General features: G+C 37.5%; 1 protein-coding gene and 1 long non-coding RNA gene across 5 annotated transcripts in view; one reads left to right on the forward strand and one right to left on the reverse strand.

Moving 5' to 3' along the window:
- LOC139939324 (uncharacterized) overlaps positions 1-14,038 on the reverse strand; it is a 30,019-nt gene that overhangs the window by 4,033 nt on the left and 11,948 nt on the right. For 2 of the 4 annotated variants that reach the window (XM_071935111.1, XM_071935109.1), the window contains exons 2-4: positions 12,836-13,147; positions 2,242-2,647; positions 1,502-1,652 (exon numbers count right to left, since the gene is read on the reverse strand). In XM_071935111.1, the coding sequence (XP_071791212.1) occupies positions 1,502-1,652; positions 2,242-2,647; positions 12,836-12,917 (639 nt within the window). In that variant the 5' untranslated portion in view covers positions 12,918-13,147. Of the gene's footprint in view, positions 1-1,501; positions 1,653-2,241; positions 2,648-10,296; positions 10,696-12,835; positions 13,148-14,038 lie in introns of those variants that run through there. The other 2 variants (XM_071935107.1, XM_071935108.1) reach the window with 2 other exon arrangements.
- LOC139939325 (uncharacterized) overlaps positions 144-14,038 on the forward strand; it is a 64,484-nt gene continuing 50,589 nt past the window's right edge. Inside the window, exons 1-3 of the long non-coding RNA XR_011786283.1 lie at positions 144-279; positions 6,376-6,541; positions 13,270-13,368. This is a non-coding gene — a long non-coding RNA (uncharacterized lncRNA). The remainder of the gene's footprint in view (positions 280-6,375; positions 6,542-13,269; positions 13,369-14,038) is intronic.

Below are 14,038 nucleotides of genomic sequence, written 5' to 3' on the forward strand. Positions count from 1 at the left end.
AAAATAGTTTGATAATTTTTTTTTGTTTTTAACTGCCCCTTTAACTTTTGAATTATTGGAGAGCCCTCTGTTGGTCACTTTTGCTCAGGTTGGTTTGACAGTGTTGGTATACTATTATGTAAGACATGTGACAGCAGGGGCAGTCCTGCATGGTCTGGTATGAAGCATGGCTGAAGTAAACCAAAGGCCAGGTGGCCTTATTTCAGAGTTAAGATTATTTTGCTGAAGGAGTAGTTTGCCATGCACCATCCACCACCTTATCTGCACTGTGCTGTGTGAGTAAGTACTGTTTTAATTATCACCTACAATATACATGAACATCATTGTAGGCCTACCTTCTTTGTGCCAATATTTTAGCGTGCTTACTGGCCTGCCCTGCCCTGCCCCCTATATTTTGTCCATGCTAACCTACTCCTAGAACTATGAGTAGGTTTCCATTTTTGCTGGCTGGCTCCACTATAAAACTATGAGGTTCATTCCACTATCATCTCGGGCTAAGCAGAATGAACCTCATAGTCGAGTTCTAGGACTATTGGATAACTTTCTGTATGGCGCCACGACTTTTTCACTTATTTTTACAAAAAGGGATATTTACCTATCCGATAAATTAGATTATTTCATATCGAATGAAAAAGTAGTGGCGCCATGCCCCAGAGACCTTTCCCCCACAGCTACAGTTTCAGTTTTTGCTGGAGGTCGTAGCTTGGGGTATAACTGTAACTTCCTTCCGAAAAACGCCTGCTTTCCATTTTTGCTGGCTGTGGCTCCTTCTATTGCGTTAATATTAAATTTAACTGTGTAGTCTAATAAACTTGGAGGTAGGATGGTCTTAACTGAAATTTGTTTCCCTACATGGGCAGCTACAAAGTTGTGAGACCGAGTGACCAACATTTTGTTTTTAATGTGATTAATAATTGTTAATATAAGGCATATTTGCACGCTATAATTAAACTTACTTTCCATCTATTAATTCTAATTGACCAGCCATCGATTAATTTCACTAAACTCTTCCCAACTTAGGATTAATTTTCTGTAACTATAGACAGGATGGTGATGAGACTTATAATAATAGAGAGCCATTAACAGCTCAACAAGGTAGGCTACATTGAACCCATCCTAAGTTAGGACGAGTTACTCACCTTTCCCCCTTGTGATTTGTATCCATTTTTGACAAAAATTCAATGAAAATGCTGGACTAACCACCTAGTTTTTTTCTCTATTTTTTTACAACAATAAATTGAAAATGGACTTACTCATTGTGATAATTATTTACACACTTTTGACTGAAATTGGGGGAAAAAATGACCTTACCACGCATGATATTATCAAATTTTTAACTAAATTCAGCAAAAATGCTGGACTTATCCCTTGTGAATTTTTCCCAGTTAGGACCAAAGTTTGATTTTTTTTAAAATGGACTTATTTGTCCCCCTGTGATATTTGTTGACCAAAATTAAACACAAATGTTGGCCAATCAACTGCTGACCAGTGCAATACTCACCCCATCAAAGATGTTTTCAAGAGAGCCGAAACTGAACGTCTTGTCGTTTCTCTTTGTATCACCTGTTTTGTCTCCAGAGGTATCGGTAGATTTGGTGCTGCTTGTCCTCTTTGCTTTAGGTTTGGGAGCTTTGGGAGGTGGGGGTTTAATTCTGGTCAAGAAGAGAGAAAAAGAAGAGAAAAGATGAAATTTAGTTAGCAACTTTTAGTATAGACGCCATCTTAAAAAAAAAACCTGCAGTGTGGCAAGTCATAACAAAGTCGTTAAGTTAAGAGCACTGGACTCAAACTCTGGTGTTTTTAATCTGAAGAGTGTGGGTTCGAGTCCAGGCCATGGCACTTATGCCTTGATTAAGATACTTAAAACCAAAATTACTTTGTCCAGATGAAACATTCAGCCATCTGTCCCGTGTACTCACATTTGTAGTGCACGTAAAATAACCCTGAACACTTATTGTGGATACGTTTGGTCACATAAAGTGCAGGTTCTAGTCTTTGACAGTTCGGTCATTCCACCAAGTTGGGAAACACTTTGTGACATTTGTACGACGTGTGCATGATTTTAAACACCGACATCCTGGTATATATTCTTAATCCCTAACCATATAAGCCCTTGAACCCTAGTACATGTATGTAAATAAGGTTTTCGGAACAGAGCGGTATCGGAATACTGACAATCACCGTAAAGTTCCTGCATCTTTGCAAATTGGACACACCACACAATCCCTTCCTCAAACTTACTTAATAACAGTAGGGCTTGTTGCATCAGCGTTGCTACTTTTCCTAGGAACTGCCAAAACATTTTTCACATCCTTTGCCCCCTTTCCATCAACTTCATCGCTGGCGGAGATATTCTCCTTTGAGTTAGACTTCTGCCCCGCACTCTTCAGTCCCTCCTTACTGGACAAGATCTCGGCTAAGCTCGTCATCGGCGCCCTTGGCTGTGACGAAGCATCTTCAGAAGCCTTCCCCTTGGCTTTCTCTTCGGGCTTTGTGTCCTTTGCGCCAGCATTGTTTTTCGGTTTGCGAGCTTTGCCCGCACGCTGGGAACGACGTGCTTTTCTGTGGCCGCTGTCGGTGCGAGGTCGTTTGGAAGACCCTTCCTCCTCGGAAGACCAGTCACTCTCTTCGGCACTTTCATCTCCAACTATAAGATCAAAAAAATTATACCCATTTTAACAAGTTATTTAACAAGTTTGTTATAAAAAAATGTGATTTACTATTTAGGTATAAAGGGCAGGTCCAAGAAGGGGGTCTATTTTTGTAGGGCGGGGAGCTAAAAAATTTGATTTTAACTTTGATTGTGGGGCAATTTTACAACACCCATGGTATAAATCTTTTGCAGTGTAAGTGCTGCACCGTAGCACAATCCACATGTACTGAAATCAGAGTCCAGCTTTCTCCCGAGGACTATCCGAGCATCCTTATCGAAATGTCTTCACACCATTGGATTTTTATTATTTTTTTTTTAGTGTAAATGTTGAATGTTATTCAAGTTTTACCCAGTTGTGTGGAAAAACCTCAAAGATTAATTAACAAAATTAATGGTATTTCATTTATTCAGTCTCCTGACAATTAAGAACTCATTCCGCGGTAGTAAAGTTTATAACGAAAGGTACCCTTAATCCACTAGAGCAAAAGTAGTAGTCCCGGCTGATTTCCTACCTTCCGCCCAGATAGTAGTTAATAAGTCTCTCGAATTCCAAAAAATCTTCACTGCGGTAGTACGAAGCAAGTTCTCAAAAGAACATAAACTATCCAGTAAGTAGACACACATAAGGTGTTACCCAAAAAAAATATTCCTTCCTTTTATGCTTACGTAAATCTACCCCTCCCATCAACATGTTCATCACTTCTTAATTAACGGGTTGATTTCTGATTCATTAGAATGTTTGACCACAATCACGAACACTGTGCGACTCTTTCATTTTATGGTACAAGATACAAGCAAGGGTTTGGAGTAGGAGACTAATTGACAAATCCTCTCTTCCGAGAGTTGACCTGATGATGAAATTAGACATTTATGTGTGATATCCTCAGTCGTGAATCAAATGTCACGATATGCATCTAATCCGTCACATCGACATCTGAAGTAGGAGCTTCAAGGTCTTTTATTTGGAGTTAAAGTTCTAGGTCGGACCTTTGCAAACCGAGGTTTTGGGTTCTGACACCCTGTCATAAATTTGGAGCAGTGTAAAGTGTAGTCAATGTTACCAACATCTAACAGAGCCTGCAGCCGATTTCACGAAACACTAGGATTAATCCTAACTCGAGTTAGGATGAGTAAATGGGTTCAATGCTTCCTACGTATTTGGATACAGAATTTAACTCGTCCTATGTCCTATGATTAATCCTAAGTTACACTATAGCCTGTACTAGGAAGAGTTTGGTGAAATCAACGGCTGGAGCTGGAGCCTAGGAGGAGTTTGGGAAAAGTCCTTTGGTATATCACTGGGTTTGACAAAAAGTTGATTGTTTTCCAAGCAGTAGTTTTCAATCAACATTTGTCGACCCATATTGATTGACATTCGTAGGTTTAGCTGCACGTTACGCGAGCAAAAACAAGAGCATGAACTTCAACAAATTGTGTTGTTTGTAGGTGACAACCCCACTTTGGGCTTATTGCATGCTCACGTATGACGTCTGCACATACTTACCTGATGTGAGAAATGGTAAGAATGTGAGATTTGTTCAACAACATTTTCCCACGGTCATGTTCAGGTTTTTGCTTGCGTATCGTGCAGCTTAACCTCCCTATTGGTTGATGTATGCCACATATGCCAGTATATTGGTTGACATAAACATGTATGTCAATAGATTGGTTGTCCGTTCGCATGTCTGTAAATGTTTTTGTCATTTGTGTCCATGGTTTGTCTTGTCCTGTATAGCATTCCCAAACCAAGCAAAAGCTTAACGGGGATTGCCACCATTTCACTTAACTCTGTCCGCTCCCACTATTATTATTTAGTATCATTAGCTGGTTTATTGTTAATCTTTATTTCGAATGATACTTGTAATATGTTTTGTGAAATGGAAATACATTTTGTTGAAGAAAGTCTGGTATAGAAGATTGTACTATGTACATTGTTGGCATTTATAAACATACAGTAAGAGTAGCTACGAAACACAGAAAATGGTGACTAAACTTTATACAAAACAAATGTATTTTTTCATCAGATAGAATTTTAGTGAGAAAAAGTTATCAGAAAGTTAAAGCACAGGTTTTGATTAAAATTGAAACTGTCAGAACTCCGCTAATTCTTTTAGGAAATTGATTGATCCATCATTTTTTGACAGGTCTACTTTGGGACTCCAGAATTACTGTAGAATTATATTTAAATATGGCAAATATACAAAACAAGGAAAGGCAGGGGTCATGCTGCACAGCTGTGTCATCCAGATGTGTAGCCTAAAAAAACATGGGGTGAAGTATCATGGGTGTTGGGTTTAGAGCATGGAATCTAAACTACTAGGAATACACGATAAGGCATATTTGCACGCTATAATGGGATGTGTGTGTTTAGAGAGTGCAATGCGTCGCTTAGTCAATTTTGAATTTTGACAAAATTGTTTTGAATTTATTTTAAAGCTAAGCGGTAAAACATCTTCTCTACCAATGCTAAGGTCGTGGGTTCGAATCCCAACCGAGTGGTTTGCCAGGTTTTTTTTTTTTTTCACTTAACTTTGCAAAGTTCAGTGTACAGTTTTGGTGTTACAATTGGGTAAAAACTAACTACATACTCAAAATTAGTACAAAACTATATTGTTGCATAGAGAAGTGACATACATGTATCACTCGTCCAAGTGATATGTTTCTTTAACTGTGGCATTACAATTTCCTTTATTTAGACCTCAGGTGCCTATCCATCCCATAGGCCTTGCTGTAATATTTTAACTGGTTTAGGCCACGTCAAGACAAAATCTGGACGGCAGATTTAGCTCCAATATTTAAAAGTCCCAATGTGACCCACTCTGTGTTCATACTTTCCTTGGTTTCTCACCCTTGATAGGAAGACAAACCCTGGTTCAAATTCAACCCCAGTCAGACCTGGGGGCAGAGTCAATGCCCCCCTCCCCCTGGGTAAAGTGTGACACATGTAACAATGAGTCAACATAGTACATGTGGCCCCACTGTCTTAAAATAGTACAAATAGTACATTAGCACATATATTTTCAAACACAACCTAACCTGACGATGACATAAAGTTTTGAATGTGACTGTCTGGATTTTTTTTTATAGAGAAGCTGTCGTCCAATTACCCTAGACGCCATTTTCGCCTAAGGGTACACCCAATTAAATGAACTCCCATAACATACTGTGCAAAATGCTAGATATTAAAAAACACGGGAAAAAAACTACTTAAAAAAATAGCGATTTACGGTAGGCCTAATGGGGAAAATACTCATTGACTTTCTTGAACTTTTATCCTCTGCGCACTTTGATATGGGGAGTCCCTGGACCTTTCAAGTAATCTCCATCCAAATAAACCACCCCTAGCAATGTAATTTTCTACGCATCAATCTTGAAGATAGGACCATTTGTTTCTGAGTGTGTCAAACAAAATACCTCAAGCTGGAAGTCAAGGGGTCGATTTCACAAAGAGTTAGGACTAGTCCTAACTTAGGACTAGTCCCCTAACAGATAAACAAATTGCATGGCTAGTCCTAAGTTAGGACGAGTAACTGGTCCTAACTCGAGATAAGACTAGTCCTAACTCTTTGTGAAATCCACCCAAGAACCCGTAGATCACAATCAAGATTTTTGTTAAATCCCTTTTTCTAGAGAGTGTCAAATTTTTCTTTAATAGAATATTTTGAGGGCCTACCTACAAACATGTACTAATGAGAATGATGCTCTGTTTTCTCCCTATTCAGTGGGATGCCCCCCTCAGAACCATCAAACTCCAGCAGCATGTTTAATTTGATTCTGTTCGACAAAGGACTGCATTCGTAAACTGATTTTGCTTGGGATCAGGCACACCACCAGAGAGTCCAACAGTTTGGGTGTTGAGCTGGTGCATGGTGCTGGATTTGAAGTGAGGTAGGATCTTATAAAAAAACACCTTTGGGAATAAAGCCCGGTTCATACTTCCTGCGAATGCGAATGCGAAGTGAATTTGACATAAATTTTATGTCACAACTATCTTTTCGCAGCGATATTCACAAGTGAGTCGAGCAGAGTTGGACTGCTGCGAATTATTCATTGCGAATTTGTAACGTCAACATTCGCTTCGCATTCGCATTCGCAGGAAGTATGAATCGGGCTGGGTTGTAATGTTTGTGGATTTTGTGTTGTTATAATCTGTTCCCTGTGTAAGAATGCATCATATCACTGTGAAACCCTTCTATTTATTATCTCTGATTTTTACAACATTTTAGTCGCTTAATTTGGAAAGGATTTAAAAAGTTTTTGAGTGTTTGTTTTCATAACTGTCACTTGTCCTGGTATTTAGAGTTGTCAAATTAATGCTGGTATGATTAGACCCAAAGTCTGTAAGAGATGTGTTGTTCATTTTGTATTTCGTATTTCATTAGATTGTACATATTTTTAAGAAGTATAATGGCCTGACATTTCGAACTTGCAAGCAGAGTCTTTCAAAGAGGCTAAAAAGAAGGTTTGGAATGATTGAAATTATTTATGATTCCACCTAGGATATTCTGTAGAAACCTTCTGCATAACAATAATTATTATGATTGATTTCTGATAGTGAAACAAAGGATGCCTCAAAAGTGAATCTAATTATTGTAGCTCACAAGCCTGAGGAAACCTGTAATCGAGGGTGCTTGTTGTGTGAACCAGGAACTCTTTGGTTTAACCCCTCCCTACTCTACCATGATAGCCTACATGCAAGTGTTCTTGGTTCTTTTACAAACACTACAAATCCAAGTACACAGGACTGACAAACAAGAGCTTGCTATGTGAACCAGAAACACTAGGTTAATCCCTACATGTACTTTGAAGTGTTCTGGTTTTTTTTTTTACGTGCAATTATACAAATCCTAATACATGGGATCAACGGGTTATAAGCGCAATTTTGATAAATTATCTTGGTCAAGGACACAAGTGCCACAATCAGGACTCGAACCCGACACTCCTGCTGGTCAGAATTAAATTCCAGAGCTTGCATCTGGTGCTCTTAACTGCTCATCCGAGACATGCCAATGATGATTGCACTCAACAACACAAATGGATAGACCACATTGAATGGTACATGTACATATGTTGGTAAAAAAAAACAGATCACAAATCCAATAACACAATTATTTATAAGCATATGTACAATTTTGCCTACCCTATAACAAAAAGGGAAACAGGAGATATAAAAACATTTTTCAACTTCCTGCACTTGAATGTTTCCGTCTATCACATTATAATAAATGGGTAGATACATGTTCTATTATAACTATTATTTGTGTAATCGTAGATGTTTAATTTGCATCGGAGATAAAGAATATTTATATCATGTTCAAATTATATAGCATCAAACAGTATAGTCAAAAATTTATGTGAAAAAAAGCAAGGGCACAACCCACATACCCCTGTATGTAATAAAATGCTTTGATGCTTTCCAAATGACATGTCTTAACACATGACCTCAATCCATGACGCCATATTTAAAAAAAAAAAACATTAATGAGTCATTGTGGCAATATGTCACTGACATCCATGTGACAAATATACCCACCTTTGAACACACTCAATATTTCTTACAGCCTATTTTGCGTACAGCCTAACGCACATGCTCTCGAGTTACACTCTGCGCTGTGACCGTAAAAACATAAAATAGCATTGAATTGGAGGAGAGTGAAGCTGGGCTTGCTCTCAACTCGTATATTGTTTAATAAAAGGCCTTAACAATAACAGTATACACTTCACAGACTACAGGCAGCCATGTTGCCATTTCTCTGAATTACAGTTGTGATAATTTGTAGTGACTGCATTTATGTCCATTTTGGTTGAGCAATTTGCAAAAGCTAAATTATTTAATTTTTCATTTTATTTGTTTCCAATTTTAGTGCCATGTCTATAAGGTTTAGAATGACGGAGAACAAAAATTATAATCAGTCTTAGGCTTGAACAAAAATTAACACGCCCAAAGAATATCATCTTTAAGAGGGCAAGGCCATTTTAATTTTGGCAAACGGGATTTTCCATTGAAAAAATTCAAGTCTGTAAGAAACTTTTAAAGGGGCAACAAAGCAATGGCTTCCCAATAGCAAATTTACAAGTATCTTTTATTGCAATTTTCCCCAAAACAACTTGAAGGGCAGTGAAATAAATAACACAAAAACAGATCAAACATGTGAGTTTGTAGCTCAAGGTTTGAACCTTAGAGATGTGTCAGCATTTGGTTACACCAAATTCAAGGCACTGATGAATGGTAACCATTTAAGTGTAATTTGCTAAACTGTATAAGGGCACTAACATACTGTCTGAACCCTGCATACATGTATGTATTGAATACATTGTACAGCTGTCAGGTGATTGAGATATTTACATAAATATATGGGAAGTAATTGTGAGTCATGAAGTCAACATTTTCCAGTTGAAGAGTAGAAGCAGACCATGCAGACAGACCATCTTAAAGACACTGGACACTGTTGGTAATTGTCAAAGACTAGCCTTCGTTGGTGTATCCCAACATATGCATAAAATAACAAACCTGTGAAAATTTGAGCTCAATTGGTCGTCAAAGTTGCGAGATAATAATGAAAGAAAAAACACCCTTGTCACACAACAAGCTGTGTGCTTTCAGATGCTTGATTTTGAGACCTCAAATTCTAAATCTGAGGTCTCGAACTCAAATTTGTGGAAAATTACTTCTTTCTCGAAAACTACATTACTTAGGAGGGAGCCGTTTCTCACAATGTTTTGTACTATCAACCTCTCCCCATTACTTGTTACAAAGAAAGGTTTTATGCAAATAATTATTTTGAGTAATTACCAATAGTGTCCACTGCCTTTATATCCTGGACACAAGCAAGTAAGCCATGATTAAAACACACTTAAGATGTATTCCTCTATATATCTAAATGTAGGCCTACAACATGTACTGCAATTTCACTGATGAAACAAGAAATCTTAAATGAGGAGGAGGTATGTAGAATGCACAATTGCAAGTCTCCTCCAAATGATTAAGAAATCCTATAAATGAAATATACCTGGAATTGGAATTTTCCAATAATGACAATATTATTAGAGTATTTTAATTGCACCTTTCTGCCAAAGAGGTGCTCAAGAAACACTTTTTGTTAAAAAGATTTAAAAGTTGATGAGTTATGAGCCCATTTATGTAGCACCTGATGGATTTAAAGGGTGCAGTGCATTCAGCAGCCATTCAAACACCCCCTTCTCTTAGCGATGAGTGTAACAACACATTGGACCTACAGCTTTACGTCCCATCCAAAGAGGCAATAATGGTGAAGTGTCAAGACCAGGACTTGAACCAACACTCTGCTGAGAAGCACCAGAGCTTGAGTTCAGTTTGCTTGACCGCTAGGCCACGACATGCTTCCTAAGTTTAAATTTCCATGAGAATTATAATTATTGACTCATGAGAAATATTTCTACAACATTTTTCATGTTTCAGGTGCTCAGGATCTCCTAAAACATAACTCCATTTTCAATTAAGGTGATTCAAACAGACATTTCAAACTAATTTCTCTGACCTCAGTCTGGTGTAGACTTTAAAATAACCAGCAAAAAACACAAGTCATAATTCCGAAACCAAAATTATCTCTAAAGTGAACACTTCCAAGGGAACGTTTCAGAGCAAGAATACAAAAGACATTTACCAGTCCGTCGCTGAAGCGTACCCCTTGCATCCTCGCGTGGATAAAAACTGCTCAATCTATTCCGAACCGATCGGCGGGCAGAAGTTAGCCTTGATCTGAGGGGCACATTCCGAATACTGCTATTACTCAATCGAAGCTGGAATCTCACCAGGTGAGAATATACTCGCCCAGGAATACTCTTGATGAATGATCTGGAAGTTTCCACGGAAAGTGCCATTATTTAAAAAACGATTGGTTGTGAAAAGAACTATTCTGTGTAACAGATGTTCATCCCTCATCAAATGCAGTTCCAAATATGAGAATGAATGCTTTCCTTAATGAAGTCCTTATCTTGCAGTTTCCTTTTTGTGGTAAATGCATTTTGCTTTCAGTTTTGAAAACAACACGTCACATGAGGGCTGTTGTTCTGTTTCGGTCTTCCTTAGTCTGGTAGAATTGAATTTCTATTCTTTAATTTCCTCAATGATAAGTTGCGGGGAGATTTTGTTGAACAAGCTATTGTTTTAAAAGACTATTTCTGTCAAGGGCAGTTCCAGAAATATTACTATGAGAGGGGACCGGTCCTTTAAAAAAGTGTTTAAAGACGAAAAAGTAACTGGAGGGTCGCTTTAATAGTGAGCAGGACGCATGTAAGCGGGCAGTATAGGAATACATTTTTACGTGTTTAATTATGGCACCATTTTGAAGCGGGTGACTGGGTACTAGTTCATGGCAAAACAAGGAAGGTACATGTACCTGTGGGGAGCCACTTAAAGACTTCTAATTAAATACGAAACTACAACGCCACACCTTCGGATAAGACAGATTTTGTTATGGCAAAAAATGGATGACATGAAACCTGTGTTTTAACAATCAAATGGCAAGAGTCTCTATTTTATGACTGTGAGAGAGTTAATTCATTCACCAAATCATGTGAGCTAGATTAAAGCTTTAATGTGATGGTGGAAGTTTAAAGATTACAAAAGGAGAACAAATAATTTTTTTTAGAGCAGGGAGAGGAGTTGGAACCATCAGAACCAACCCCCTTGAATCAATTGCCTGTTGTAAGATAAAGTCAGAAAAAAGAGGAAAAAACAGACACAAAATGTATATCTAGAAATTGTGAGACTTTCGTGGTGTTTACTGGTACTTCTACTAATCTTCCCCTCCCTCTGACTCATTTTCCAGTTGTCTTCTAAAAGTTCTGCTTCCCCCATCCCTCTCCCCGTTGTGGTGTTGTTTTTGCTTACTCTCTCGTTCAGACTTCCACTCTCTTTCATTTCTGTTAATCTTACCAGTCTTACTAGGCCAATTGCGCTAACCAAATCCTACCAAGCTAACTGCTTCCAGATTAAGTACAGTGTATTGTTGTCTAGTTACTGAATCACAATATTTTGGTTTGTGCAATTTATACATAGAATCAAGAAAGTTACAAGCTTCCATTTAAGGCAATGCGCGAAGAAATCCGACAATGACGTGTAAACAACAAAAATTATTTATTAGCTGTGATACCAACATTAATCCATCAACCATGTAAAATTAATTTATCCATGTTTCATGTATTATGTGCATTGCTCCGTTGTGGCATAATGCAAAACTTTTCATATTCGTTGAGAGAGAAAAATATGTGAAGAACAAATAATATGGTAATAATAGTTTCAGCGAAAGTCCTGCCATGCATTTTTTATGATGCTTCTTATAGCCTACCCTTAATCTCAACTTGACTTGATGGACACAAAAGGCATAAATTTAGTCATTGTCTACTATGGGATGTTTTCATGGGTTCTTTCTTTTGTGCATTCCTAGCTTGTTGCCAACATGTTAGTGTTATTTTATATTCATGTCCTCATTCTGCATATTGTCATTGTTAATTATCATTATCTTAAATTTATTTTTGAATTGTTATCGTTACTATTATTAGTTCATTCTATGTATCCCCCTTTTGTTTGTTTGTTACTTTTGTTTTTGCTGTAATTTGTGTCAGTTTGTGATTTTCAGTGGGCGCTTCAATTTCAAGCCTGATTTTGACTTCTGAAAATGCCCCGTATTGGTTTTTGCTCCTATTCATTTCATTTGTATATTTTGTTATACTTAACGATCTGTTCTTGATTGTCTTTGATTTCAATAATTAATCCAAGTCAGCTCATTTTTCTTTCTTATCTGCCAATTTGGAAATAAATTGAATTGAATTTTTAATGAATAAACAATGAAAAAGAGATCAAGGTAAAATACAATGCTCTTTTTCCCTGTTATGTTTTAAACTCTTACATGCGATGAACGGTCACTAGCAACTGGTTTATAAATGTCCCTTCATAAAAATAATTGTAAAATGAAAATAAAGATCGCGCGACAATACCATCTTTAGAATAGGAAAGAGTACTTGATCCTGAGGGCACTATTGTGACCTGTTTCGGTAGGTTGCCATTTGTGAAAACGAGTAGCCTAAACATTAAGTGTGTCCATATTATCAATTTACATGCATCACTACATGTATATAAAATAAATGGTACAATATGAAAGGGTTAAATAAAATACATATTTCCCGTTATATTCAACATACCCTCTGATAAGGAGTCCCATCCATGGAACAAACGGTTGATGAAAGACATAAATCGCCGTGGCAACTCCAATATAAACGCCATGCTCCCAAATACGCATCAATCACTGTCGGTTAGTCTCATGCAGTGGGGACAGTTCATGCAGGGAGGTTGTAGAGAGGGGGTAGGGGCGGGGCAGGCAGAGGGGAGGTAAAGTTTCATCCAATGAAGGTAGGGTGCTGTTCGGGATTCACACTCAATACGCAGACGTCATCTGTCAAGGATCATCGCATGCAAATTCAATGCACATTAGTTCTGCCATACACAAACCAGACCTGTGAATTGAAAAGACAACTTTATTAGAGACGGAATTAAATTTAAAAAAAAACTTCCTTTTTTCTCAGAAAATTATGCTTCGACTTTACCTCAATAATTGTTTACGATTGTTTTGTTGCAGTGCTTGTACACACGGATCGCTGCATCCATTCTGCTAACATTACAACAATCTCCATGGTAACGTCATTGCAGGATATTGTCCAAGTCGTATTTCCCCTGGGTAAGTCGCTATTGGGAATTATTTATGCAACGATTTGAAACCTTTCACTACAATTTAAATTAGCTTCCTTTGGAAATATTGAACAGTAGTTGTATCAAGTAAGGAAATATAATGTGTAGGTCTGAAGGGTTTTAAAATGCTCAATGCTGGAGCACAAAGAAGTAGCCAAGTACAATAAATTTATGCTTGCCAGAATTAAGCGTTTTTACCGGCTTAAAATACCAAGTACATTGTAACATGTACTTTGTATCTCTGACTGGTTTAATCTTGTTCATTTTTGTTTAGCAGAAAGTTGTCAAGCAACGTTTACTGTTTAATCATTAAATGTAAGCGCAACATAATTATGCTTACCAGAATAAGGTGCCGAAGTACATTGCCGCATGTACTTTACATCTGTGACGTGTTATCTTGTTCATTCTTGCTTAGCAGCAAGTTGCTAGCAACATTTTCTGTTTAGAATCATTAAAGGAAGCTAAGCACAAAATATATATATGCTTACCAGAATCAGGTTACCAGCCAAAATGTAAAGTCACATGTACTTTTATTGTATCCTGCTTCATTTTTGCTTTACAGAAATTTGTTGAGCAATATTTCCTGCTTATAATCAGCTCTTTATATGAAATTTGGCCCTGATTCTGTAAACCGTTAGCACATAAATTGCGCAAGCAAA

Source organism: Asterias amurensis, chromosome 7 (genome assembly GCF_032118995.1).
Source record: "Asterias amurensis chromosome 7, ASM3211899v1".
Lineage (NCBI taxonomy): Eukaryota > Metazoa > Echinodermata > Asteroidea > Forcipulatida > Asteriidae > Asterias > Asterias amurensis.